The sequence below is a fragment of the Acanthopagrus latus genome, chromosome 8 (genome assembly GCF_904848185.1).
Source record: "Acanthopagrus latus isolate v.2019 chromosome 8, fAcaLat1.1, whole genome shotgun sequence".
Classification (NCBI taxonomy): Eukaryota; Metazoa; Chordata; class Actinopteri; order Spariformes; family Sparidae; genus Acanthopagrus; species Acanthopagrus latus.
In genome coordinates this window covers 9122019-9147841 of record NC_051046.1, presented here as the reverse complement: position 1 = coordinate 9147841, position 25823 = coordinate 9122019, and the positions used below count along the sequence as shown (strand labels likewise).

Below are 25823 nucleotides of genomic sequence, written 5' to 3'. Positions count from 1 at the left end.
TATATTCACTATGGCTGTTGTGACAAAAGAGCTGTAGAAGCTGTAACTACAGCACCGATAAGTCATCTATTCTGTTTTTCTCTGAGTATATCTGAAGTATTAGGTGCTATAGTTCGGGGTCACTGCAAGGAAATTGAAGCAGCACCAAGTGGATGTAAACTACTGATGATTATGTGTATGTGAATTAATGTAATTACTCTTTACTTTATTTAAAAATGTTACATGCCTACAGCCTAATGGCATTTCTTATAGTTGGACTTCTAAATATGATGTACTGTATTTTTCAGGATAAATCAGATGATAGTGTGAGAAAAGACGTGCTCAACGTCTCATTACATAGGACTGAGAAGATATTGATATTGTAGCGTTTTTGTAATATGAGACTTGATATCATCTTAGATTTAGGGCGTCATTACGTCAGTTTTTCCTGGTTTTAAAGACCTGCCTTTAAGTAGACTGCTGTAATTTTCAGAACTTATCAGACTGCTCTGTTCATTCGGATCCTTGGCCTTGACCTGCTGTGTCATTATATCCACATTACTGATGACTGAGGTTGATATTTTTGTGAAAATACCAGCAGTCGCTACAACCCTGTGGCAATATCGATATCAAGGTATTTGGTCAACAACTATTGCGAGATTTGATTGTGTCACCCAGTCTGAGCATTTTGCTTTTGAGGAGACGTCAAAATATCAAGATTTATATCATGTATGGTAATATAACCTAGAAATATTGTAATATTATTTTAAGGCCACATTGCCCAGCCCTGACATGACGTTATGTTAGGGATTGTTGGGGAGACCAGTTGGGGAATGAGGAGGAATGTGTTAGCTCATTTCAGTCATGGTGCCATTTTTTCCCTGTTGCCTTCTCTAAATCTAATATATCTGCTTATACCGTATGTTCATCCTGATTTGCTTTAATCCTCTACAATTACCATAAAGACTATAATTTACCAAATCATTTTATAGCTCATGTGCTATTAAAGTTGTAACTGCAGAAAATTAACCAATTAATTTAATGTTCATGTCTTCCAATATTTAAAGTTGAGTAACCACTCCTATAGATGGATGACTGATACAATTTCATACATATACAGTATATACTGCATAAATTTCCATGCAAGAGTACATTTATATATCTTTTTTAAACTTGGTCGTCTGCGAAGATGTTTATAATGTGGTCGGTGCAGCTCATGCATACCGATGTCTACAAGGTGTCTCAAGGATTCAACAATAATGAAAGACTGTATAACTTTTGCTGTCCTCGTACACTGTGCCTGTGCAGTTTGACCGGAACCGTCCCTCGAGTGAAGAGCCCTCGAAAACCTCGGGTGGAATGCAAAACAGGTGCTGCACAATTGGTTCCTCCGCAGCGGGGGCGAAAGAAAAACAGCCGCCCCTGCAGGAACATGACTGACAGAACATCACATTCTCCAGCCAGCTGTGTCTCCAGATGATCCCTTCCCTACAGTCGGACTTAAGGGGGATAACATACAGCATGCGTGCAATATATCATGCATTCTTCGTTACTCAACAAGTCAAAATAAAATCCTACCGAGGAATGTTACGAATACCTTGATAGTTAATGTTTTTAATCTGATCAGTGTTACGTGTTTGTCATAGTACTAAATATATGCTGGAAGAAGAAAGAAAAAAAAAAAACCCCAAACAATTTAAACCATCTGAGCTCTTTTCTTTAACACCTTGTGTGTTCTTCAAGTGGCGCTGTAACATCTGGCATGGATTTATACATCGAAATCCTGGCCGGGGATTCAAAGAGAAGAGTTTTTAATTGAATCCACCCCGAAGACTGTGAGACTGAAATGTCTTCTGGCAAGACGCTCCGAATACATACTCATGTTGCTTTGTCATGTGACCTCTCTCACAGATTTCTTTCTTTTTTTTCTTTTTTTTTTCCTCCTGATTTGTGACGCCTGTGTCAATCTGACATAGTCTTTCCATGCTCGGAAGGGTGAAGAAAGACTCGTATTTGCAGAACAAAGACAAGAACTTTGATTAATTTAACTTTGCTGTCAACAAATTCCAACAAAACATGTAGAAAGTCGATTTAATGAAAACCTTTTCAACATATATACTAGCTGTGCTTTTTGGTTTTTCTGCTTGCTGCTGTGTGCTGCCTCCCCTCCATCGAGTCCGGCCCCGACCATAGCACATACCAGCACCACACTGAACCTACTGCTGTGCAACAATACACACATTCACAGCCCACAGACAGCAAATTGCTTCTCTCATTCCCCACCACGCCCTGCCTTCGTTCTCAGCCACCTGCAAAACAAACTGTGCTGGAAATTTCACTACAAATTACCCTGTGTCTGCCAAATCCCCCCGGGAGCGGAGGAAATCAGAACCCTGGATCTCCCTGCCCCCACAGACACAAACCTGAGCCTCAGCTCACACAGAAGTCCTGCAGATTGTTTTCTTGTTTTATAATCCTGACAATTATGTTCTCTTTTATTAAATGAATACATGTAAGACAGTTTAGATTTTCATTTCAGTTCTTATCTTTGAGTTTGTGAGGGCGGGCTTTAAAGAGCTTCTGCAAACCTTTCACCAGAGAGAGAGAAAGAAAAAAAAAAAGCTGATGTGAAGTGAGAGTGTCCGGAGGTGAGGAACAGAAAACCATATGAATGTTCGCTGCTTTGCTTTTTGTCAACACCAATTTGAAGAACAACCCCTACTTCTGTGGGCTTCAGGTCAACAAGGCATCGTGAAAACTAAGCCTCCGCTCGCACTGAGAAAGAGTGAAAACTGAGACCTGTTTCGCTTCAGGGGAAAATCAAAGGAAGGCACATACCTTAGCAGTGAATAATGATCAACAGCATGAGCCTAACAGCCTCTGCATTGCCAGGGTCACAGTGCCTCCTGGCGACCGCCTCGCAGAGCTGCAACGAGGCAAGAATGTCAGAGAGAGAGAGAGAGAGAGAGAGAGAGAGTGAGTGAGTCAGTGGCCGATGTGCCAGAGAGATGAGTGTTGAAAGCTCCTTGGAAAAAGGATTACGGCTGTTTATGTTGGCCAAGTGGCCCACTGCCAGCTGCTCAAGTGTGCAAACTTCTTAAAGCTGCAGAGCTGCGGGTTCGGTCGTGAATCTTTTTCACTCTATTTACCCTCCACCCAAGACTGGATGGATGGCTGTGCTTTGTTCAAGGGGAAAACCCCCTCCGCTTCTGCCCCCACCTCCACAAGGCCAAGATCTACCCCTAAAAAATGTGCTGGATCCAAAACCAGCCGTTTTACAGTGCCACCACCATCAAAAACACGCCCGTGCACACATATGGTTTAAGTAGATTCATTTATTTTCAAGCCAAAGTCCACCAGAAGAAAAAAAAAACCTTGATCACATTAAAACTAATCATTCACACCATATTTGGATTGTTAACAGTAAGCATGTGATTACATTAAGTAAATCTGTCTTCTGCACAGGCAAACTTGATATGGATTTCATCAAATAAAGAAAAGGCAGGGAGTAGAAGTGTCCAGGTTGGTGGTGGGGGTAGGTGGGGGGGCGCCATGCATCAACAGTAGGATAAGACTCAGCCTGGGAGTTGGCAGGACGCCAGAGCTCTGCGGCCTGGAGCTACATCAGAGCAGGGTTCGTGAGCTGCAGTTATGAGATGAGGGTCTCAGGTCATGGAATAATAAAAGGCATAAAGCCTCTGCAGTAAAAGAGCTAAACTACAACTTTTGTTCTCAAGTCTCGGAAAGTCCTCATGAAGCTTGCTCTCCCCTGCACTTGGGTTGCGGGTGACAGCACTACTGTTTGACGTGGAGGACTTAAACGTGCACGTTCAGCGATTAAAGGGCTTTTTTTTTTCTTTTTTGTTTACACAATCAAAAATGTCCTGATCTATTCAGCGGTCCAGGTGGCTATGATACATCACTTAAAATCTCATCAATATGTTTCTCAGGGGTGTTTTTTGGCGTTAAATGTAGGGTATAAAAAAGTTTGGACAGAATATCCAGGCTCAGACCCCATCACAGCGAGCATCCAGGGGCTAGACACTGACTTTCCTTTAAGTTTTAGCAGTGCCGACATTGTGGTTTGACTTCTGCACAGATGGGGAAAGCAAAACAAATTAATTTTGCATTGAAATTCACCTTCTGTCCTGCTGCTCGTGTTACTGTGCGAAATTGTATTTCCTTTCTACTTTGAGTTTTATGGTTATTCATCGCTGAGACATAGATAAAAACACTAACTGTGGTGTCCAAGCTTGTACGATTTACATGTTTTTAAGTCTATACATTGGCTTTAAAAATGAGATTTTAAATATTATTATAGCAGCTAACAGCTTTATGTTGTATAAAGATATAGTGCATTAATGGCATCCTGACTAGAGAGTAACATCACACTTCCTGCATATACTACATGTTGTTATCCATCTTCTCCGGTCATTGTTTTGGTAGCTGGACTGGCTGCGTGTGCATGTTAGTGCACATGAGTTACTTACAGCTCCAACTCGACTTTCTTCTCAATGCACAATTAACTTCATGTGTTCATGCTACAGGCTACAGAAGACATGATAGTTAATTAGCTTTAGCCAGTATAACTGCAAATGTTGCAATCACTCGCTGTATATAGCACCTTTAACGTGACTCATTCATTTAGGACAGAGAGGGCTGACAGGTTTGATGGCTAACAAGTTCTGAAGACTCTGAAGTTCTCTCAAATTAAGCCAGATTATGAAAACTGGCAATCTAGAACCTCTGTATAGTGCTCGGGTCATGTAACACTTTAACAAACATTTCAGAATCCCTGTCAGATTTGCATTCTCATCCTAACCTCGTACACATGTTTTGGCTTGGATGTGGGAGAAGGAATAAACTTTCTTTATAATCATTTTTTGACTGTTTTAGTCATTTGTATTTTTAAAACGCTATAATAAACCATATACCCATCCTGCATGCACTCTTACTCAGGAGATACAGGAAGTAAACTTGTCTGTCGCCATCCCTCCAATAATCGACACACAAATATTTGTGCATGCTGCCATCCATTGGTGACTGTCGGCACTGCAACTAATCAACCATTCTAAACTTTGCATTAAGGGGTACTTCCACAATACATAATATAGCTACACAACATACTGTATATGTATGTAGTTGTATATGTGCTGTCCAGTAAGTTGTGTGTCTGATCCTAACAAACCGGCATGAATACAATTCTTGGAGGAAAAAAGTCACAGGAAACAAGAGTATACGTCAGAGACACACTCAAGCTATAAAGTTTGTATTCAAATAGCTACATGCCGAATAAAAACATTCTTGCACATCCATCAACGTCAAATTGATTTAGTTCGAAAAATATGGCAATAATACATTTTCCAGTTTCATTAAATTAAAATACTTCAGATCTTAAAAAGTGCATTGGACAAGCCACCCATTGTTCATGGTGGACCCAGGTACCCATCAAACAATGTAAGATAACGTGTGCTATACAATACACACCTGACAGTGAAGGTTTAAGGCACTTTCCTGTATCGCAAAGCTCACTCAGAGAGCTTATAGGTGAGTAAATTACATTTTCAAACTGCAACACCCTGTACTTTAAAGACAGTAAGGTGTCCACGAACTGATAAAATTGAACATGGTGAAGTATATTGCACCAAATTCTTATTGTAAACACAATTTTACACTTCTAGCACTGTACAAGAGAAAAGGCATGGCGTGCATGGCAATAACTTAATAAACACACAAACACAAAAAATAACTTACATCAAATAAGGCACACAAAAAATGCTCACACCCATGTCAAATACAGCTTTCACTCAAACAGTAACAATACATTTCCAATGTTACCATTTTTAGGCAAAAGTCTAAAAATATATAACTGTATTGGGACAGATATCAAGATTACGCCTGATACACAACACAGATTTTATGTCACTTGATGTGTTTAAACTGGCAAAAGGCACGGCTAGAAAGAAAAGTTGTGGTAAAGCCTACAAAGAAATATCTACCGGGTGGATGTTTGCATAGTGCTTGCATTACCATTTAAGGCCTTCAGACCTAATTAGGCACTGCAGTGAAAAGTCCAGTCCACCCTTTCAATCTGAATGTGTGTAGTCCGTTAAGGCAGTGCGGACTGCTTGGGTTGTCAAAAAAAAAAAAAGAGCAGAGGCTGTGTGGCGAAAAAACTAATGAAACAGGTGAAACACTATCATAATGGCAAAAACTAAAAAGGGACATGCACAAACAATCAGAGGTCCACCATGTTGCTTGGTGCTTCAAACAACATTAAGCTTCCAGGAGACAGACAGTAATGATACTCTCCCAGTTGTGTCCTCCAACACTGCGGTACAACTGAGCTTCATCTCTGCAATGCCTGATTTAGTCTGAATACAGCCCAATACCTTAAAAATAGTATAATGATGAACTGAAATCTCCCCCCAAAACAAACAGTACCAAAAGTAATATTTCAGCCAATTGTGCTCCATATGAAAACTCATGTTAGTGTCATTAAGTCACAAAAATGATTGTGCAGCTATTTCGTTTTTTTTTTTGTTTTTTTTTTTCAAGACAATCATTGAGGTGTGAAGCATCACAGTTATAGTGGAAAATATAAATGTCACATTTGCTGTTGGAAACTACACACATGATGGTATTGCACTGAGATGAAATTTGGATTCAACCTGACCGTCACCTGCTTCCAAGACTATCCAACCTAACATTCTTAAATAAAAATTCAGGTTTTCTGTGACTCTTGTCTGAGCTATCCTGGGTTTTGAGAAAGCGACACATCTGTTGTCACTGAGGCATTTGAAGACAAGCTGGCTGAATGTGTAGCACCACTACCATCTGTCGGGGAAACTGCTCCATTATCTTTTGTTTTGAAATAAATTACATAAAATAATGGCAGGACGATGCCAATTAGAAGCATGGCAACTACAGCGTTCCACCACTGGATGCCCCAGTCCGCACCGGGACTGGTCAGGCGCTGTCCTCTGAAACCAAACCTTTGCCGTCTGTCCGAGTTATCCAAGAAATCATCATCTTGATCAATCGTGGTCTGAATCAGTTTCTCAATGTCGTGGTCCACCTCCATTAGAAAGTCTGTGACCTCCTGTAGATGTGGTTGGGCTCTGGCTCTGTCCTGAGAAGTTGATGGTGCTGCAGATGAATGTGGCATTTCTTCTGCAGGGTCTCGTAGGTCCGTGCAAGTCTCAGTTAAAAGGCTGTGCTTCTGAACAGGTATTTTGATAGATTTCAGTGCAAACAGATCTTGTTCCTGCATAAGGTTGTTCACCCGTTTTATATCAGCCACCTGTGGGCAGAAACACGAAGAAAGATACATAATTGTCATCACTGTTATTGAGGATAACAACACCAGAAATATACAAAGAACATCAGCTGCTGTCACAAATCTTTACCTTGCAGCCATACTGCAGTGCGAGTTTGTTGAGGTTGTCGCCGTCTAACACCTCCCGCTCCAGCAGCTGGACGTTCCTCAGTCTGTCCTGTTCCTGCTCTTGGTAAACCCGCGGCTGCATCTCAATGACACTGAGCTCCTCATCATCAGAGGATCCAGCGGACTCATTCTGCCTCCTCCTGAACATGTAAACCTGGCCATCTGCACTGGCATGGACATCCACCGGGGCCTGGAAAGCCCGTGGACCCTGCTCCCCCCGCCGCATAGTCAAACACCAGCCTGTGAAGAATGTCCAACATTAAAGCAAGGATACAATTAAACGCAAGTCTCAGATACGTAGGTCACAGTTAGACTTATTCATACATACAGTGTACCTCTAATTAGCATCTGCTCCACAACCTTGTGCAACTAAATGGCATTTTTTTAGAGAGATTTTCCTTTTTGTCTTTTTGAAAATTCTGAAAAATATAAGCAACTCAGGAATCAAGATTTTGAAAGTTTTGTTAGCAATTAATATTTCTGAAGAGGCCCTGTCGTGGCCTAACAGGAGGTGTAGTTGTTCAGTACCAAATAGGAATTGAATCTTTCCTGTAGCAATGAGAGTCCACGAACTGAGAATCTGTGTAACATAAAACTACACTTAAAAATGTACAGAAAAATGTGCCAAAAGGAGGGTGACCATTCCTATGGAAGCCTAATATTCATGTTCAGTGAAGTTTTGAAACATCATCAGGCTCCAAAGTGGGTATTGGGCAGTGTCACTATAAATCTACTGGATCCAATGACAGATGACCCCATTTTTTACCCATGACCTAATGCACTTTTAATGTGCCGCAGAGTCCTACGCTCTGCAAAGGCAAAGGGCAGATACTGAGCAGCCCTAAATCTTAACTGCACTGTATCTGCTTAAGACTAAACTGCAGTGGCAGACCCAAATGGCTTGAGTGGGCAGCTTCATCTGAATGCCACAGCCAATTAAATTGTCCAACCACAATAAATGGTTATGTCCTTGCGCTGGTCTTACTAGCAGCCAACAACCAGTTGGCTCTTTATACCGTTGGTATGAAAAACATTTCATGAGTCATGTTCTTTGGCCTGCCTTAAAAATGAAATTGTGTAAGAGTGCTGAAAGGTCAGGGGGTCATCCAGTGGGCACCCTCTCAGTAACTGGTAGTTAAAAAAATCAGTCTTGTATGTCATCAAGAGTTTTCCTGATGACAGCTGCTGTCACATAAGAGTGTAATCACTATGTTTTGCTCACTTATAAAAGAGGAGCAGGACACAAACACAACTCATCTGACCAGATTTACGTTATAATGTATAATTAAAAAAAGAAAAAATCAGGGGGGTGACACGCATGCGCGTTGCCAATGTTACCGGAGATTGTTCAACGTTTGCTTGATCTTTGATCGTATAAACTTGATAGGTGTTTATGTTTGGATTTCATTGACTTGGATTAGTCTGCTTAGCGTTGGCACCGCAAACAAACCGCACCATATTTGACTTGCGGGTCAGTTCAGCGGCATTAAAAAAAAGGAGGAAAGAGTAGTGCAAATCTCGGCACGGTTGTTCTGTCTATAATACTGAATTCACACCTGCCTGAACAAAGTCGCCTAAGTCGCACTTACGAGTGACAGCACCCTATTCAAAGAATATTACATTCATAATCATTTTTTACATTATTTTACTGACCATGCAAGTTATTAATGCTAACTTTACTTAACTTTAATGTTGCGTCGCCTCACAGCTGATATGTGATTTCTCAAACCAACGCGAATATCCTTCTAAAATATATTTGACTAATTTCATCCAACCGAACTGTTCGTTTTAAACAATTCATTTCTCCCGTCTTACAGTAATTTCCCTACATTATTTGGACCGCACAGCAAGCCGTACCGTTATTTACAACTTTGTAGACGACTCTCTCGCAGAGCACTTGAAAGCAGCACTGACGTTAGCCCGCTAGCTGAGAGGCTAGCAGGTTAGCTCGGGCTTTTAGCATGTGTTCTCCAAAGTAACGACACCGTGGCAGAGAGCAAGTCAGCGAACAGTCTCACTCCAGCTACTGTTAGCTAACTAGCCCGTGTGGCGGGGAGCGCCACTCACAGGAAACGCAGTTTCACAGACGCTTTAAACTCAGACCGCGCTGTCCCCATGCTACAGTTAGTTACCTTATCCAACTGCTTTGACGACAGTAGTGAAAGCCGCCGCCTTCCCGAGCTGTCCTCCCCAGGTTGACTGAGAATAGACTCGCTAACATTACGACAGCAACTGGTGGCGCTAGCTGCTACCGTTAGCCGACTTCTTCTTCGTGCTCTTAGTAGAAGAAGGTAGCTGAGATGCGCTACTGCCACACACTGATGGATGGTGACATGACTTACGTATTAACAATCCGTTTTATTTCCAATCAACGATCTGAAGAATAATAATAATAATAATAATAATAATAATAATACATTTAATGATTTTACTAATGTGGAATTTTTAGTGTAATTTCTTTCATTTCACTCACAGAACCATTTTCACTCTTGAGTTTGGTTTCACTATCATACTGTTTCCTAAATGTGACATGTATTTAATTTGTTGTAATAACACTGAAATGTTGAATTCATGTGATAGCTGTCAGTCTTGTCAGTTGGCATGAAGTCAAGCTGGATCATGGAGCGTTATAAGAAAATAGAGTGGCAGTGAGGTGTGAGACAAATAACTATTTGAAATGATGCTTCGGTGCATGGGAAACTCAAAATTAAGCAAGTGGTGTGTGCATTGAATGCATTTAGGATCGAACCAGCTAAGAAGCTGAGGTTATGATTTAGTAACATGTCTGTTTTGCAGTGCGCTCATGAATGTAATGTTGTGAGAGTGTTGAGAGGGGGGATTTGACAAACAGAGAAACTAGCAGATATAGATATAGGATATATAGGAGATGTGCACTATATACTTACTAGATTTATTTAAATTATTCCAACAACTCCAACCTGAAGTGTAGAACACAACAGTAGTACATGTGTTCATGCTTTAAAAGTCATGTCATGCCATGTCATTATCCATAACCGCTTATCCCTTTCCATGGGGTCGTGGGATGCTTTAAAAGTTTATATGCTAATTCATATTTGGTAACTAAAAAGCTCCACTATGTCTGACATCTGTTGGTTGAAACTCATCATTACATCTCATCGAAGCCATTGAAGCATGTGGATTTTCCTCCTCTCCTCCATCCCTCTGTGAGTTTTCCAGTACAAGACAAGTGGTGAGAACAGCAGCAGGACACAGCCTTAGGCTGAGAGTATGCTTGATGGTGAGCATCGGTTCCTGGGTCCAAACCAAAGAGGTCTGAGAGAGGTCACTGGTTGTATCTTATGTGACCACTAGATGGGGCTATTGATCTTTCATATCTCCTTTCATTTTTACAACTGTACATCTATAGTCATGAGATGAAATTGATGCAGAGAGGTTTTTTTTTGGTGTGGGAGAAGTCATTATTTCCATTCCATTATGTTATTGGTAGCTATTGTTAACTGGTATGTAATGTACAACAACTGGTATTGGAACAGCTGAACATGCTGTATATGAGCAATATGCAGGCAAGGCTTAAAAGATAAGTATGAGCCCTACAGCATATATCCATTCAATACAAATAATTCAATCGATTCAATTACAGCACTAAACACCAGGACGAGCTATGACCATAGTCAGCATGATATGGTTCCATGAAACTCTGTCCATGGTTTTGACCATTTTCTTCTGGCCTGTGCACAAGACTGTTTTTGCCCTGCGAGGAGCTTTGACCAATTCAATTTTCTCCACAATAACCTGAAGTTTATCTTGAGTGAAAGCCATTTGTTATCCAGTAGAAGAGGTCCAGCTCATGAAAAACATCAGTTCTTACAAAGGATTTGAAGGGTTATAGTTTTGAGACATTCCAACAAAGAGATAACTGACTGAGGATAACAGTTATTTCTCTAAAGTATATATGTAACTGCTGATAAATAGCTCTTCCATTGTGTCTGTGGAGAGTGATAGTCTCGTGGACCTGTGATTTTGTTCATTGTATGTGTGTTTTCTAGGTTTTTGTGGTGTTCTGTTTTCCCTTTTGTTGTCTTGTTCTCCTCCAACCACACCTGTCTTTTATCTGTTTAATTAGCCAAGCCCTGTAACCTGAGTTACCCTTTTACCTTGTTATCTGCCTTCCCTCCACACCTGCACTACATCTTCCCAGTTAGCTTTTACCTCTTCCCACTTTTTTTTCCAGTCAATCAGCTCCTTCCCTTTTTGTAGTGTTATTCCATTCATTAATTCCACCTGTGTTTCTCCGCCATACTTCGCCTGCACCTCATCCACTTGTTAGTTTAGTTTGTATTTAAGTCCAGTCTTTTGTTCAGCTATTGCCAAGTCAAATGCTGAGTCTCCACGAATCTGCTGTTGTGTTTCCAAGATCCTGACGTGTTTGCCTGTTCCCGTTGTATTTCTCTGATCCTGCTGGGTTTGCTTGTCCCAGCCATTGGTCCTGAATAAACTTAAGCCACTGATATTGTTGATAAAGACAATGCCTATATCTATCTATCTATATATATATATATATATATATATATATATATATATATATATATATATATATATATATACGTATATATATGTGTATATATATGTGTATATATATATATACGTATATATATGTATATATATGTATATATATATATATATATATATATATATGTATGTATGTATGTATATATATGTATGTATATATATATATGTATGTATATATATATACATATATATATGTATGTATATATATATGTATATATACATATATGTATATATATGTATATATATGTATATATATGTGTGTATATGTGTGTATATATATATATATATATATATATATATATATATATATACATATATATATATATATATATATATATATATATATATATATATATATATATATATATATATATATATATATATATATATATATACATATGTATGGATGGATAAAATAAAAAATAAATGCACGCCAACTTAATATGCCCCTCTCTGGATCCTGATTGGCTACATCGTGTTTACAAGGAACCTGATTGGTCAAGCTTGATCAGCGTTGACCCAGAGTGATAGAGTGGCGACACTCCCATAGGCCTCCGTTGTAAAAAATGGCGGCGCTTTGTACCGCCTACTTCCGGGTTATGGAGCTCGGATTAGTTCCAAACACTGTCATTTTGGCGCTGGACTTCATTCACTTATATTGCAGCTCCAGAGGTAAGTTGCTGAAATATCGATCTTTTTTGAATTGTCAAGTGTCTGTATTGTATCAGAGGCCCTTTGCGATGCTTATACGGGTCTTAAGTTGTACGTGCACAGCATAATTATCTATATTTTAGAGCCAATTTTCAAGCATTGCCTGCTAGCTTGTTAGCTAGTGCGACTTCGCAGCAGTTAAAGACTGCACTGTATCGTAAGAGTCCCGTAATGAATCGCTAGCAACTTTTATATTAAAGATGTTTGGTAACTAACAAGCAGGATTTACATGTATTACTAAGGGGTTTTATTTATTTTTGGCTTTCATCTGCTGAACCTGACAATGTCAGCCATCGTTAGTCGGTTATGTGTGTGATATAGGACTCATTCTAGCTGCTAGCAATAGTAGAAATAAGGGGGCGTTTGTGATAAATATTTAATTTAGTATTTCATTGAATTTGGGGATATACTACTTTTTTATTTATTATTATGTGACGTGTTGTTGTCAGCATTAAATTTTTTGTGCTGTTCCGAGTTCAATTTAACATGGTTACTCTCATTACTTCATGAAGGCTACTGCGCTTTATTTCAGGCGGCTGCTGCTTGAGGTCACGACGGCGGCTGACGGTGGTGGTGGCTGCTGCTAATGGTCTGCGAATTGGCTGCTAATCTGGCCCTGCTCCTGAGTTTTTTTTCCCCATTTGGTTCTTCGTGGTTGCGATGTCATGGATCACCTGCCCCTGGTTTTTGTTTTTCTTGTTCACACACACAAACACGCATTCTTGTTGTCTGTCATTTTTAATAAAAAAAAAACTTTTTTTTGAAAACATTGATTTGTATCAGCCATCCTTACACTGATGTCTCAATAACTGTGACAGGAGTTACAAGTATTTTGTTATTTGCTTAAGTTACTTGAGTTGAGTTACAGCTAACGTTATGAACCCAGAACCACAGAGAAAAATCGTAATAGCTCTGCACTATAGACCCAAGCATGCAGGTGTAAATTAGTTATTTATTCTGTAATAGTTTTGATAATATGTGTAGGGCTTAATCTTAAATATTCTAGTAATGTTGTTAGTGTTAACATGACCATGTTTCACCTTGTGGTCCTGGGGTGGCCACTTTCATCAGAAGAAGTGAGCTAGCTGCTAGGTGAATGCTGAATGGACCACGGCAGTCCTCTGCTACAACGAAGGTAAGCTAATGGCTGAATCGGAATTTATAAGCCAAATCAGGGGAGTCAAAAATACAGGCCAGTTGCGCTAAAATGAAAATTATGCGACGTCTTTTATCAGGTGAATGAGAATGAAAAGAAAAGGTAAACATGAAGCTTTTCCCTCCAAAAATGTAAAAGTTATATTAGCAATACACAGCTTTCCCTTGTCACCCTGTCTCTCAAAATGCAAAACTGATATTAAGAAAAATGTAATAATGCGATAACAGCTGAACAAGTACTTGGGTGTTATTATTATTATTATTATTATTTTTAAAGATATTTACCGCTCAATAACTAAATCGCTGCTGTCTGTTCCATAGAAGAACATGACAGCCAGCCTGTGTTTGGGAACTATTGGGGCTTACATGAACCACATGACTGCCCTGGCGGCAGCATCACAGAGGGTCACAACTCTTTCTCTATGGCGCTGCGTTGACCTAGCTGTGCGTTAGCTGCTAATCCCTCCTTGAGATGTGCGAATTTCCAGCACAGAAAAGTGACCGGGTCGTATTATAAATACCAGACCGACATGTAAATTGCCAGCACGTTTAGCTTTGGCGTTATATTTGAATGCTGTTTGCAGCAAAAGCATAAGCCACTCTACCATTATCTGCCTTGCTAACAAATTCAGTCAACTTTTACTGCAGCGCGCATTCATGATGGTGAGTAAGTTAAGTTGTGGTGGTAGGTAGCTGTATATCACTAGTTAGCTGTAATGTTGTAACCTTTTTACATTGTAGAGATGTGAAGTATGACAAAAAAGCTATTCAAAACCAAATATCAAGAAACATTAGCTCAGATAACTTAGCCTAGCCTAGCTTAGAAACTCAAATTTAGCTCAGAAAACGTTAGCATAAATTTAGCTAAAAATAGTTAGCCTTTACTTCTGGCAGTTATGCTATATTGTAAATACAGTATTGTTTTTTTTTTGTTTTTTCTTTCCACGAGATTTAGTACACAGGGGCATTACTTAAAAAATGTCAAGTTATTGCTATCCTTACAGCAGCAATTAAAACCAATGTGTTATCAGCTAGTAGAGTATTTTAAACTTTTTAAACTTAAACTTTTAAACCCAGTCCTCACCCAAGTCCTTTAATACTGAATACTTGAAAGTGTAATTTTAAAAATGGCCTAGTCAGCCGATGGACAATGGCTGTACCTTAACATGGGATCATGTTGGTTGTAACCGTAAGCAATGGGGCTCATGCCCTTAAATTAACATGGCTATACACCACACTGGGATTGAACACGGCCTCCAGGACCAATGAAGGTCACGGACTGCAGTATGGAGGTGATTTACAGCAGACTATGATTCTGGGAATGGGAAGACATGTCTTGTAGAGACAGGAAAGGCGTCAATCAGCAAATGCGAGGAAGAAAGTGTTTTACATCAGCAGCTGGAGCAAAGGATTGATTTGGACAAACCAAGACTGTTTTGTTGTTAATGAGTTTGAATGAAGTGTGTTTTATGTTGAGTTAACAAGGCAGTTGTTTTATTTTAATTCAGTAAATTAGAGAAACTAAAATTCAGATGTTGGTTGGTCATATCTTTCTGTTTAGTAAGTAATATGGGTGTAAAAAATAGTTTATTTCATTCACTTATTTTTAATGGTGCCATGGTTACTGCTACCTTCACGATTTTGTAGCTCATTGTTATGGAAAACTTTTGGAACAAATCTCAAATATGAAAACTTCACACAAGCCATTAAACTGTGCATCCAAAGACTGGTGACTTTTAAAAAAAAAAAAATAATTCTCAATTGTTTCCAACGGAGCATGACTTTGATACTGAGACCAACCTGTGGTCATTACAGGTTCAGAGGGAAGTTGAGGCAGAGCTGTTGAGAGAAGGTGTAACAGGTGAGAATTTTGACATGACTGTAATATTTCAAATATGACAAATACGTGTGATTTGATTTGATTTGCAACCTTCTTTTGTTGTCAAAAAGTACAATTCAAAACATTGTCCAAACAGGCATCAGAGGTTCAGATGGAGAAAGCGCATCTACAGCAGCAAGACAGATGGGGAGGTAAGTTGTATTGTAATCACACAGAAGATCCTGACATTGGTACAGTGATGAGGGGCTTTTGTGGAACATTTTCATAAACTACTTTTGAGGGCCAAGATACATAACATGCTGCTAATGTATTATTACAAAACCGAGATAACTGCCCCCCAAGCAAACATGAGCACAATCTTGGGTTAAATGAATGAAGTAGGATTGAAGTGGACAGGGAGAAGGCTAAGCTGACAAAATGCACTTAACAAGTTTGTTACCTGTGTTAATAATTTATTACTTGTAAAGCTGTAATGTAAAACAGGATTGAAGAAATTCTCCTCAAGGAGCAAATAGTAGCCTGTTTAACATGTGCAGTGTGTTGTAAAATATAACAATAATAGAGATATTAGTATAGCAGGCAGCTAAATGGAAAAATAATAGTGGACAGTCTACAGAGACATAATAGATAGCACTCAGTTCTGTGATATGAAATTGGAAGATGTAAGTAATATTTTCTGTGACAAGAAATTACAGGGTTTCAAGTGAAGCGTTAAAGATTAGACAAGCTGTAAGAATTCTGGTTTTCATGAGTTGAGCCTTGCATTTTCTTGCATTGTAAAAATGTGTGTGCAGATCTTTGTAGTTGACCTATTGATATACAATATCTTACACAGCAGGGTACACATTTTTGGATTGAATGGATTTACAAAATTATGCATTTAGCTGTTGTGACATGAACAACAAATGTATCAACATTACAGCATTTTTCATATATTCAGCCCTTAGAGTCACATTTTTTATAAAATACAGTATGTGCACATTATTTCACATATGATACAGGGCTAAGATACAAGCAAATCTGGTTAAACATGAAGTAAATAGCAGTCATGCATATTCTAACATTTCTTCCACATATGCATTCCCATTCAGCCGGAAACCACAAATGACCTCCAGTTGACTTCTTTAACTAGATAGCAAAGTTGATTCACTGGCAAGTCTGATTTAGTGTTGAAGGATATAAACCAGTCTCTTAATTAAAACAATCATTTAATAGTCGTTGATCTCATGTGTGTACTGTTGCCCCTTTTTAACCATGATTGCTCAGGAACTGCTTTCGTTATCGTATGATCCTCTGCCAGCACTACCATTGCACTTAAAGTGAACCGTGCTGTTTGCTTCATTGTATCATGAAGTCAACCTTTGCACTTGAAAAAGCTTAACGATAGTAAAGTTAATGTTGCCTTAGAGGGAATCATCATATCATTTACATTGCATTCAGAATCAGGGTGTAACGCTGAACGATGATCAGCAGAGCGGCATAATGTGCCATATTTCAGGGCCACTGAGCAGCTTGTCCAACTGACGGAGAGAGATAGAGAGAGGCAGGGAGACTGTGTGGTGAGAGAGAGAGAGAGAGAGGAAAGGGAGGGAGGCAGGGACTGAGAAGTGGGGATAAAACCGTGTACACTGCATGCACATGTTGCCTGAAGAACAACAGAAAGGGCTTTGCTTTAAATGATTCAGAGCAAAGATGAAATATTTATTGAGGTGAAACATTCATGTATGCCTTATCTATGAACTCATTGCTGTGTGGCCATATTATATCATGGTCCTGTATCTTGTGTTAAATATAAAAAAAAATGTGAGAAATTCCTCCTTTACAGACATTTATGAAGCCGACTGACTGAACTGCTCACCTGGCATAAACAAAAACGCATGTTGATGTTGCATTATTTATGCACACAAACTGGGTTCAAGTATGCAGTATTTACTGTATTTGATAGACAGCAACTTTTTGTGTTTTAACTGCAGTTTTGATAAATGTGAGGTAACAGTACAGATGCAGATTCTAATAAGATTAGTGATAAAAGATTTACGTCTATATTTGACAGATGTTTTATTGGCCTGATATTGCGAAATGTATAGAATTGGCTATTTATTGGTATTGTAGAGCCAATATTATGAAGCCATATTGCTTTCACTGACATAAAAAGCGTAGCATTTGCAAACTCCGACACAGCAGGTGGCTGTTTGTGCCTTGAAAGATGGTTTGAGATCCACCACCAAACACAGAGATGAGACGTTTCTTATAGTGTATGCAGAACACAGTGCGATTGCAATTTGCAATTAATGTTTTTTAAGAGTTCAGAGAGTTTTAACACAACAAATCTTATTAGAGCTGTGCAATATGAAATTATCCATCTCTGCTTACTACATCTTAGCCTTTCATACCTGTAGGTGTTCATGAAGTGCAAAAATGTTAAATATATTGGATATATTATTAGTATCTGCCATATGACGATGGTAAATTTTGGGTTAATCCGTATAGTGCATCCCTAAATAACATGCTTCATTAGGATAAATATTTGAACACCTTTTGAAGCGAAGAAGTCTTGTGTTTTAAAAAAAAGGTAATGGTGGTATTGAATGCAAGTGAATTGAAGTGAAAACCAGGGGAAAACGTTCTTGTCGTCATTGCCATATCACAGTAATTCTTTGCATTGTTATCGAAGTGTTGACACAGGCCTGATTAAACCCTCTTGCCATACACTGTGAGAAACATTTGATTATTTGTCTTGCAAAAAATAGAGCATAAGGTTTTTGTTTTCTTCTGCTGGGTGGACGTTGAAATGAACCACAGGTGACGGGAGGTTTGTCTCGGAAATCCGCGGGGGTCCTGCAGCAGCAGTCGGTGTTGGGAAACCAAATTAAATCCCTATGGCTCAGGGTCATGGCAACAGTTCAGATGTTTATTGATTAAATGTCAACTGCCCAGGTGAATGTGATTCACAACTCAGAGGGGCCTAATTCAACAATCCATCACTAGTAGAGGAACATTCAAACCGACACATCATCACTGCATGCTTAGATCTCATGTATTACTCCAATATGATAAAAGTGGTGATGGCTTTTGTGCTGGAATAGCTGGGTCGGCAATAATGCTGTCTATAAATTAGACAGTTAGAAGTTTTGTAAAGACTAGATGCTAGGTCAGATAAATGAACACCTAAACTTTGATTGACCACTGTGCATGTTTCATTACTTCCATTTGGTTTTTAAGAAGTCTTTATTAGCTCAATGGTCATTAAACCAAAGCTGCCATAATGAATGGATTGTTTAATTAGAGTTGATCAACAAAAAATTAACCAGCACTATTCAGATTATTTAATGACATTGTAAAAGGAATATTTTAGGTTTTAGATTCTTGTTTGGACAAAAGAAGCAATTTAAAGAAGTCACCATGGGGGGGTCATCTTTTCCAATCTTTTCTCATGATTTTAAAAATCAATGGATGCTTAATGAAAATAGTTGTTAACTGCAGACCTATTCTCAATTGTAAATAGATACTCTGTTACTACAGAAATGTTGAGCATCCGAGCGCCAGAGTGTAATTTAGTATCAGACAACAGAATATAAGGTTAAATATGTCTCTGTGAGGACAACAATTGTTAGTAAACATACTGCCTAAAAAAGCAAGCATCCTTGTACTGTATATTATAATGATGTGTTAATGATGGTGTATTTCAGGCTGCTATGGGTACAATTTCAGGCAAGGAAGGGCCTTCAGCCAGGGGACTGGCGGAGCAGTTTGTTGATAGGTGCAGTGCAACTGTAGTGGGGTATATTAATTTTGATCCAAAACCCTTAGGGTGACCCCTCACATGAGACAGAGCTCTGGCAGTCCTGGTCTTCATGCAGGCCATGAGCGTACAGTGACACATAACCTTGCCCTGTCACCACCCTCACCAGTGTGTCAGCCAGCATTACTGTGATTGACGTTGAGCCAGCACTCCAGCCCTTTGAGATCTGAGGCTCTGTATAACCTCGCCCTAGCTGTGTACCAGGGCTAGGACATTTGGGGCATGGTACTGGATCATGATGCCATCTGTGTTTGTTGCCTGCACCTCTGTTAAACAAGGGCACAAGTCTTTGTAACCTTGTTTAGATTGGAGCATTCAGTGTTATTTCAGCCAAAATGTTTTATTATGAAGTCTGACTCTCTTACAGACATACTAAACAATGATTACTTGTACAGAAAAGTTACACGTTAACATTGTGCAAAATATATATATTTTCACATGGAGGATTATCAGTGACAGGTAGGAAATGAAACAATATATTATTTCCTTGGGACATATCAACAGCTTTAGCATCCTGTAAATGAAACAAGCAATGCAAGTAACTGTTAACAATAGAGATGAATATGCAACTATTTGAACAGTGGTTCAACAGAAACTTGTTGTAGTACATCACATTGCAAAATGCTATAATAATAATCTTGTTTTTTTGTAGGGAGCCGATCCTGACTTGTTTTACAATCTTGGTTGCTAATCAGTTGTACACACATTTAGTGTTGACTTGAACTGCATCAGGTGAAGATGAAGTCACATTGTTGGTATTGACAAATCACATACTTAGGATAATTACAAAAGCCAGAATATAAGGTTGTCCTCAGGGGACTTTATAACAAAGTTTTGGTAAGTGCCTGTAAATCACTGTGTGTTGAACTACAGACTAATTTGAGGCTCCTCACCTGTGAAAGATACACCTGACCTTATAAAATGACCACTAGATGTGCCTGTGATGGTAAGACCTATATGTAAGTTACGAACCTACAGGCACTTGTAAAAGCCAAGGTAATTACCAGACTGTTGGATTGCTGAGCTGTCCATCTGAGTTTACTAATCATGCTGTAATGCAGTTTTACAAATGTAGCAGCAAGGTTGTTACCAGTTTTGGAATGCTAGTGACTGCTAATCTTCTCTAATTTATTACCCCTGGCCTGTAAGTGACTAGATCAGTTATTAGCTTTCTGACATATCTGTAGGTATAATGCCAACAGACTCACATGAATCCTATTCCCTGCCCCCTGCATGCTTCATACAATGTAGCTACATGCAAACATACTCATTGATTTGGCACAACATGGCTGAACTATATAGCATTAGTGTGGGTAATGCTCAGGTGAGAGTTGATGCTTAATGATGAATCAGGTCTGATGCTAGAGCTAAGTACAGCCTGACCACTATGCACCTTGATGTTAAAGCATCAAGAGTCTAGCTTGAGTGGCAGCTGTAGGTCATGTGTCTACTTAACCTAATTTCAGATGAATGCAGCAAACTGTTCAAAACAGTCTCACCATAGTGTAGAAGGACAATAGATAGCTACATAACCGATAAGTTATAAGAAATTGTATTACACCTCATGTCACAAAAACAATTTAGATGGATGAATGCAAATTTTTAACTGAGTAGACTGTTAACGTGTGTATGCAAACATTGAACTGAAAAGGCTATAAAGGAAAAACACTTTCCTTCTGTGACAGGACTGTCTTGTAATGCTTGGTATCCTCAGTGCGAGTTCAAACTGCAGTCATGAGCATCACTACCTTTTCTGTGTAGCTTGGTAGCATGTGAGCTCCCTCGTGACTGTGGACTTTTTAATAATGTATGCCAGTTGTGTTCAGGCACTGCACTGTGGTTTTATGTCTCAGTTCAACCACCACATGAGCTCAACTTTCCTGCCATTAAATCATCGCTAATGACTGGGGAAAATGAGATGCATTGAAATATTGATCGTTGTATAGAATACTGTACTCTTCATGCAGTTGTGTTACAACTTTGTAGAGTGGATAGAACATGTAAAAATAGATCTGATGACATGACAAATGGCAAGTGAAAATGAAATGCCATAGATGGAAGACCTGCCTGCACCTTTTCAGGTGGTTGCACAATTTGGGTTATTGGTCAGCTACAACAATAATGGACAGAGAGTTGTTGCTAAGACAGGGACAGTATGTTGATGTTGCTCCCCTGTTGTGCAATACAGACAGCCAAGTTGGAACTAATCGAAACAGTCAACAATCAATGGAAACAATTAAAAGTGTTTTTTCATTAATAGCATAAGATCTGCTTTTTAGTTTTATGGCCTATTGTGACATTTTGCCTTTTGGGAAAGTTCAGTGTTTGTAGAGAGAAATTCAGAAATGTTTGAAATGTTTCTTATTTTATAACCAAAATAGTATACCAAGTGAGCAAAATACTACCTCATTCCTTAGGCTGTGAGAGCAAGAGGCATTTGAAGATTTTCCTCTCTGTCTGCTCGAGAAAGAAATGTATTCGGATGCATTCATTTTCCCCTCCTGCGGTAACGGTCTTACACTAAATTGTGACTCCTAAATGGGGTCTAGATAAAAATAAAAATAATAATATATATTATTATTTTTTATTTTTTTACACACACACAAACACACACACACACACACACACACACACACACACACACACACACACACACACATATATTTTCTTCACCAATTCTAATTTTCCTTCTTTCTGAGAATGATAATAAACAGCAGCATACACAAACCCCTTTTTGTAACTGTTTCTTAATGTAAAACTCAGTTGTATGTATGTATTAAAACAATCCCTATCACAAAAGTTAACCCCATAACCCTAACCCTGTTACTAAAATGTTAAATGAATTGTAGCTCCCCGTTATAAACATGGACACTTATATATCTCGGACTCTAATTATAAAAAGTAAAACAAAAAAGAAAGAAGTCCATCTGGTAACATGCTTCAGTTGACATATGAGCGGTACAATTAATTTATATTGAATTGCCAAGGAAGAGATACACACCCATATATGAACATCTGTCATACACTGACAGGCTTACATTTAAATGCTGAACATAATACAAATTTGAAGCAATTAAGCTTCACATAACTCTTTCTAGTTTTGAATGTTGGAGAAGGTGCCCTGTGTGACAGCTTTGTTTTTTCGTTGATTTCACTGTTGGGCTAGGATCCAGACTCTTATTTTAGGTGATGTAAATTGAGATAATCCTATCAACCAGTACATTCCTCATTTTGTATTATTGTCTAGAAAACACCGGTATCTCATTTGGGAAGATTTGGTGATGTAACGGAAAGGAGGAAGTGTAAAGAATGAAAGACTATGGAAATTGTCAAATCTGAGAAAAATAAGCAGTCGATGAACTCTGAATGAACCAAAGGATAGAAAAAGCGACATGGGGGAGGGGTGCTATAGAGCTAAACACATGATTTTAATCGCTGTAATCCTGACATACACAGGTTACACTGACCCATTAAACAACAACTAGCTTAAGATAAAATAGAATTCCTCGTGACCTATAGATATAATATAAGACTCAAGTATTATATTATGTCAAGGTTAAAGTAAAAAAAACATAATTTACACAAAAGGACAAAATGATTATTTGTGATATTATTATGTAGTGTAATATTTGTATCATGAACAAAACATAGTGGCACTCAGTCTTTCATCTCTAAAGGTATTCTATACTATCCAATAAAGAGCAGTCCTATATTAACCTTCTGTAGATAATGCCATGACCTACTGATGAAGTACATCTCCTCTCCATTTGGTGGTCATCCACAGGGAAAGGGAACAATTAGGCCAAAAATAAAGGAAATGGTCAACATCAGGAAACAATGCACTGTTTCCAACTGTGCTATCCCTTTGCCACTATTTCAAGAAGACAATAAAAGAAGACAGGCAAAACTGAGAGTCAAATCGAAGGTTAATTGGAGCCAGAAAAATGTCAACCAATTTTACCGATCACCCACAAGGGATATGTAGCCGTTGGTGAAAAAGATGCTGGAATATCTGTGCGGCATATTAGCTTCCTATCCATAATGGCCTCCTGAAGAGAGTGATGATGACATCTTCTCAGCGCTCTGTCCCGCCTCAAAGCATTTGTGTGTACACAAAAGACAAAGCGAGGCTGTGTGTGTATTTGAGTATGTGTATATGTACGGATGTGTTGTATGTTTTATGTCAAAGTCAGTATTGTTATTGAAGATGCAAGCTCCCTGGGAACCGACAGGTGTTGGCACCAGATCTCTGACACCTCTGTGGTCATGACATATCCATCCCCTCTGGTTAGTTTAACGTAACACATTGTGGTATAACAACATTGACCCCTCTACTGAATAATATAAACAGTGTTTTGCTCCTGATATGCCTTATATGATGTGCACTTTCTTGAGCTTTGTGTAGACTTTAAAGCTGTTTTGAAAAGCTTTCATCATGGCAGCTTTTTTAAAACACACAGGTGTGAATTCAGCTGCTTGTGAAACCAATTGCCTCAGGGTTTTTGTTTTTACACACACACACACACACACACACACACACACACACACACACACACACACACACACACACACACACACAGCTGTTGTGTTTGTAATGGGTTAACATTTTTGGGTTAACCAATTTCATGTACAGTATAAACTAGGGCTGTAGTCCTGGCAACGGATGTAATGGAGGAATTGTAAAGATTGAATGAAATTCATGTATGTGTCAAATAGTAAGTCTGTATAATGTATGAAGTTTGTTTAAAGTATTACAATATTTAGGAAGTGGGAAAAACCTGGTATCTCTTTGGAAAAAAAAAATATATAACCCACTGCATTGAAATTTATGACTGATTTGGACCATTTCCGTCAGAGTGTTGTTAATCAAATTGATTAGCTCATGCAAAAGCATGGTTATTGCAACCTTATTAATCTGTGCTCTCTGGTAAACCCATGCTACCACAAGCATTATATCATCCTGTCAGACCTTTTAGTCGTTTTTGTGCCTTTGACAAAGGGCAACTTAGCCTTGATCTTCCTCACAGGACTACAGAGACTAATGATAATAAAAGGATTACTCTTGGTATTAGAAAAGGTGCAGTAGTCCAGTCTTAATTGGTGAGTTCCCTTGCTAAGTTGATCTAGTCTTGAGGCTGCCAGTTAGTGAACTGGTCAATTAATCTTCCCGCTCTCATAATGAGGTGGGGGATTTCACATGGCTGGTCCTTCACACAAAGACAGACAATGTGCCCAAAGGATCTTCTGTCCCTGCACCAAGTGACCTGACAATTAAAAAATGTACCTCCCTACTTCCCCCTCCTCACCAGGTGGCAAATTGGTCTGACCCAGCTGCGTATCAAAAGGACTAACCATGACTTCAAATCAACTTCACAGGCACACAAAGGGGGGAAAGGGCAGTATCATCCATGAAATAAGATTGTTGTATTAAGACTTTTGGCCCCACATCATTCTGCCTTCCTCATTTTGAGGTAAATGAAAAGAGACTTGTTGGATCCTCCCTGCTGTGTGTCACAGTGGTTTGCCCTCTCAGGGGGGAAAAAGAAGCTTGACACTAATTTGATGATGCAGATGTGACAGTGGAATAAGCTAAATGTTTAGGGTTAAATGTGCTTGACCTTGTACTGTAGCAGGCTTTAAATCTATTTTGCAAGAAAGATGACAACAGAGAAGCCAGTCACAATAAAGGCAAATAAGAAAACACACTGATCAAAATCCTTGACCTTTGCACCATTTTTCTATCTGTATGTATAACGAATGGTTGTACACTGTGGCCACAAAAGTAGTGTTCTTTATGCAATACTGGCAGTTTTGCAAGTAATTTACTGTTTATAATCTTTGTGTGATACCTTTTGAGCTCATTTCTGATTGTGTGCAGGAATTTGCATGCAGGAGTTATTGCTCATAATGGCTTGTTCCATTTTAGATGACACTTTGTTTACTGTGACTGGACAGAATATACATTTTTGCTTAATATGTAGATTATTTCATATTTCAATCTTTTCTAAACTAATTCAGAAAAGATGGATGGATGGATGGAGATGTCAAAGTAAAGGCGACATATTTAATCCTGTTGTGAAATGAACAGAAGACAATAGTTGACAAGCAGATAGAAAATCAATCTTTGAAAGTACGTATGCTTTGAAAAGGTCATACAAAAGTAAACAATAGTTTAGCCATACCACCATTGGTAACACAAGACCAAAACTTACTGTCACTTGCAAAATTGATTGAAATCTATGTAAACTCAGCAGTAAAATGGGCGTATGCTTTAAATATCTTGAGCGCACAAAGAGATTCAGTTTTGCTCAACTGAATTGTGAAGAGGGCAGTTTTGA

At 38.8% G+C, this 25823-nt stretch overlaps 1 protein-coding gene and 1 long non-coding RNA gene across 3 annotated transcripts; one reads left to right on the top strand and one right to left on the bottom strand.

Moving 5' to 3' along the window:
- The first annotated feature begins 3332 nt into the window (after positions 1-3332).
- LOC119024980 lies at positions 3333-6129 on the top strand. Its single transcript, XR_005076659.1, has 2 exons — positions 3333-4316; positions 4637-6129. It is a non-coding gene; the product is annotated as an uncharacterized LOC119024980 (long non-coding RNA).
- Positions 5294-9777, bottom strand: lysmd4 (LysM, putative peptidoglycan-binding, domain containing 4). Of its 2 annotated transcripts, none has more exons than XM_037108237.1 (3): positions 9284-9548; positions 7389-7666; positions 5294-7282 (listed from the first exon to the last, which is right to left on the bottom strand). In XM_037108237.1, exons 2-3 carry the CDS (start codon positions 7650-7652, stop codon positions 6731-6733), a joined length of 816 nt encoding a protein of 271 aa, XP_036964132.1. In that variant the 5' UTR covers positions 7653-7666; positions 9284-9548; the 3' UTR covers positions 5294-6730. The 2 variants fall into 2 exon arrangements, with proteins under 2 accessions (XP_036964132.1, XP_036964131.1); XM_037108236.1 differs by lacking the exon at positions 9284-9548 and adding an exon at positions 9559-9777 and having other exon boundaries at positions 5295-7282.
- Positions 9778-25823: the final 16046 nt, after the last annotated feature.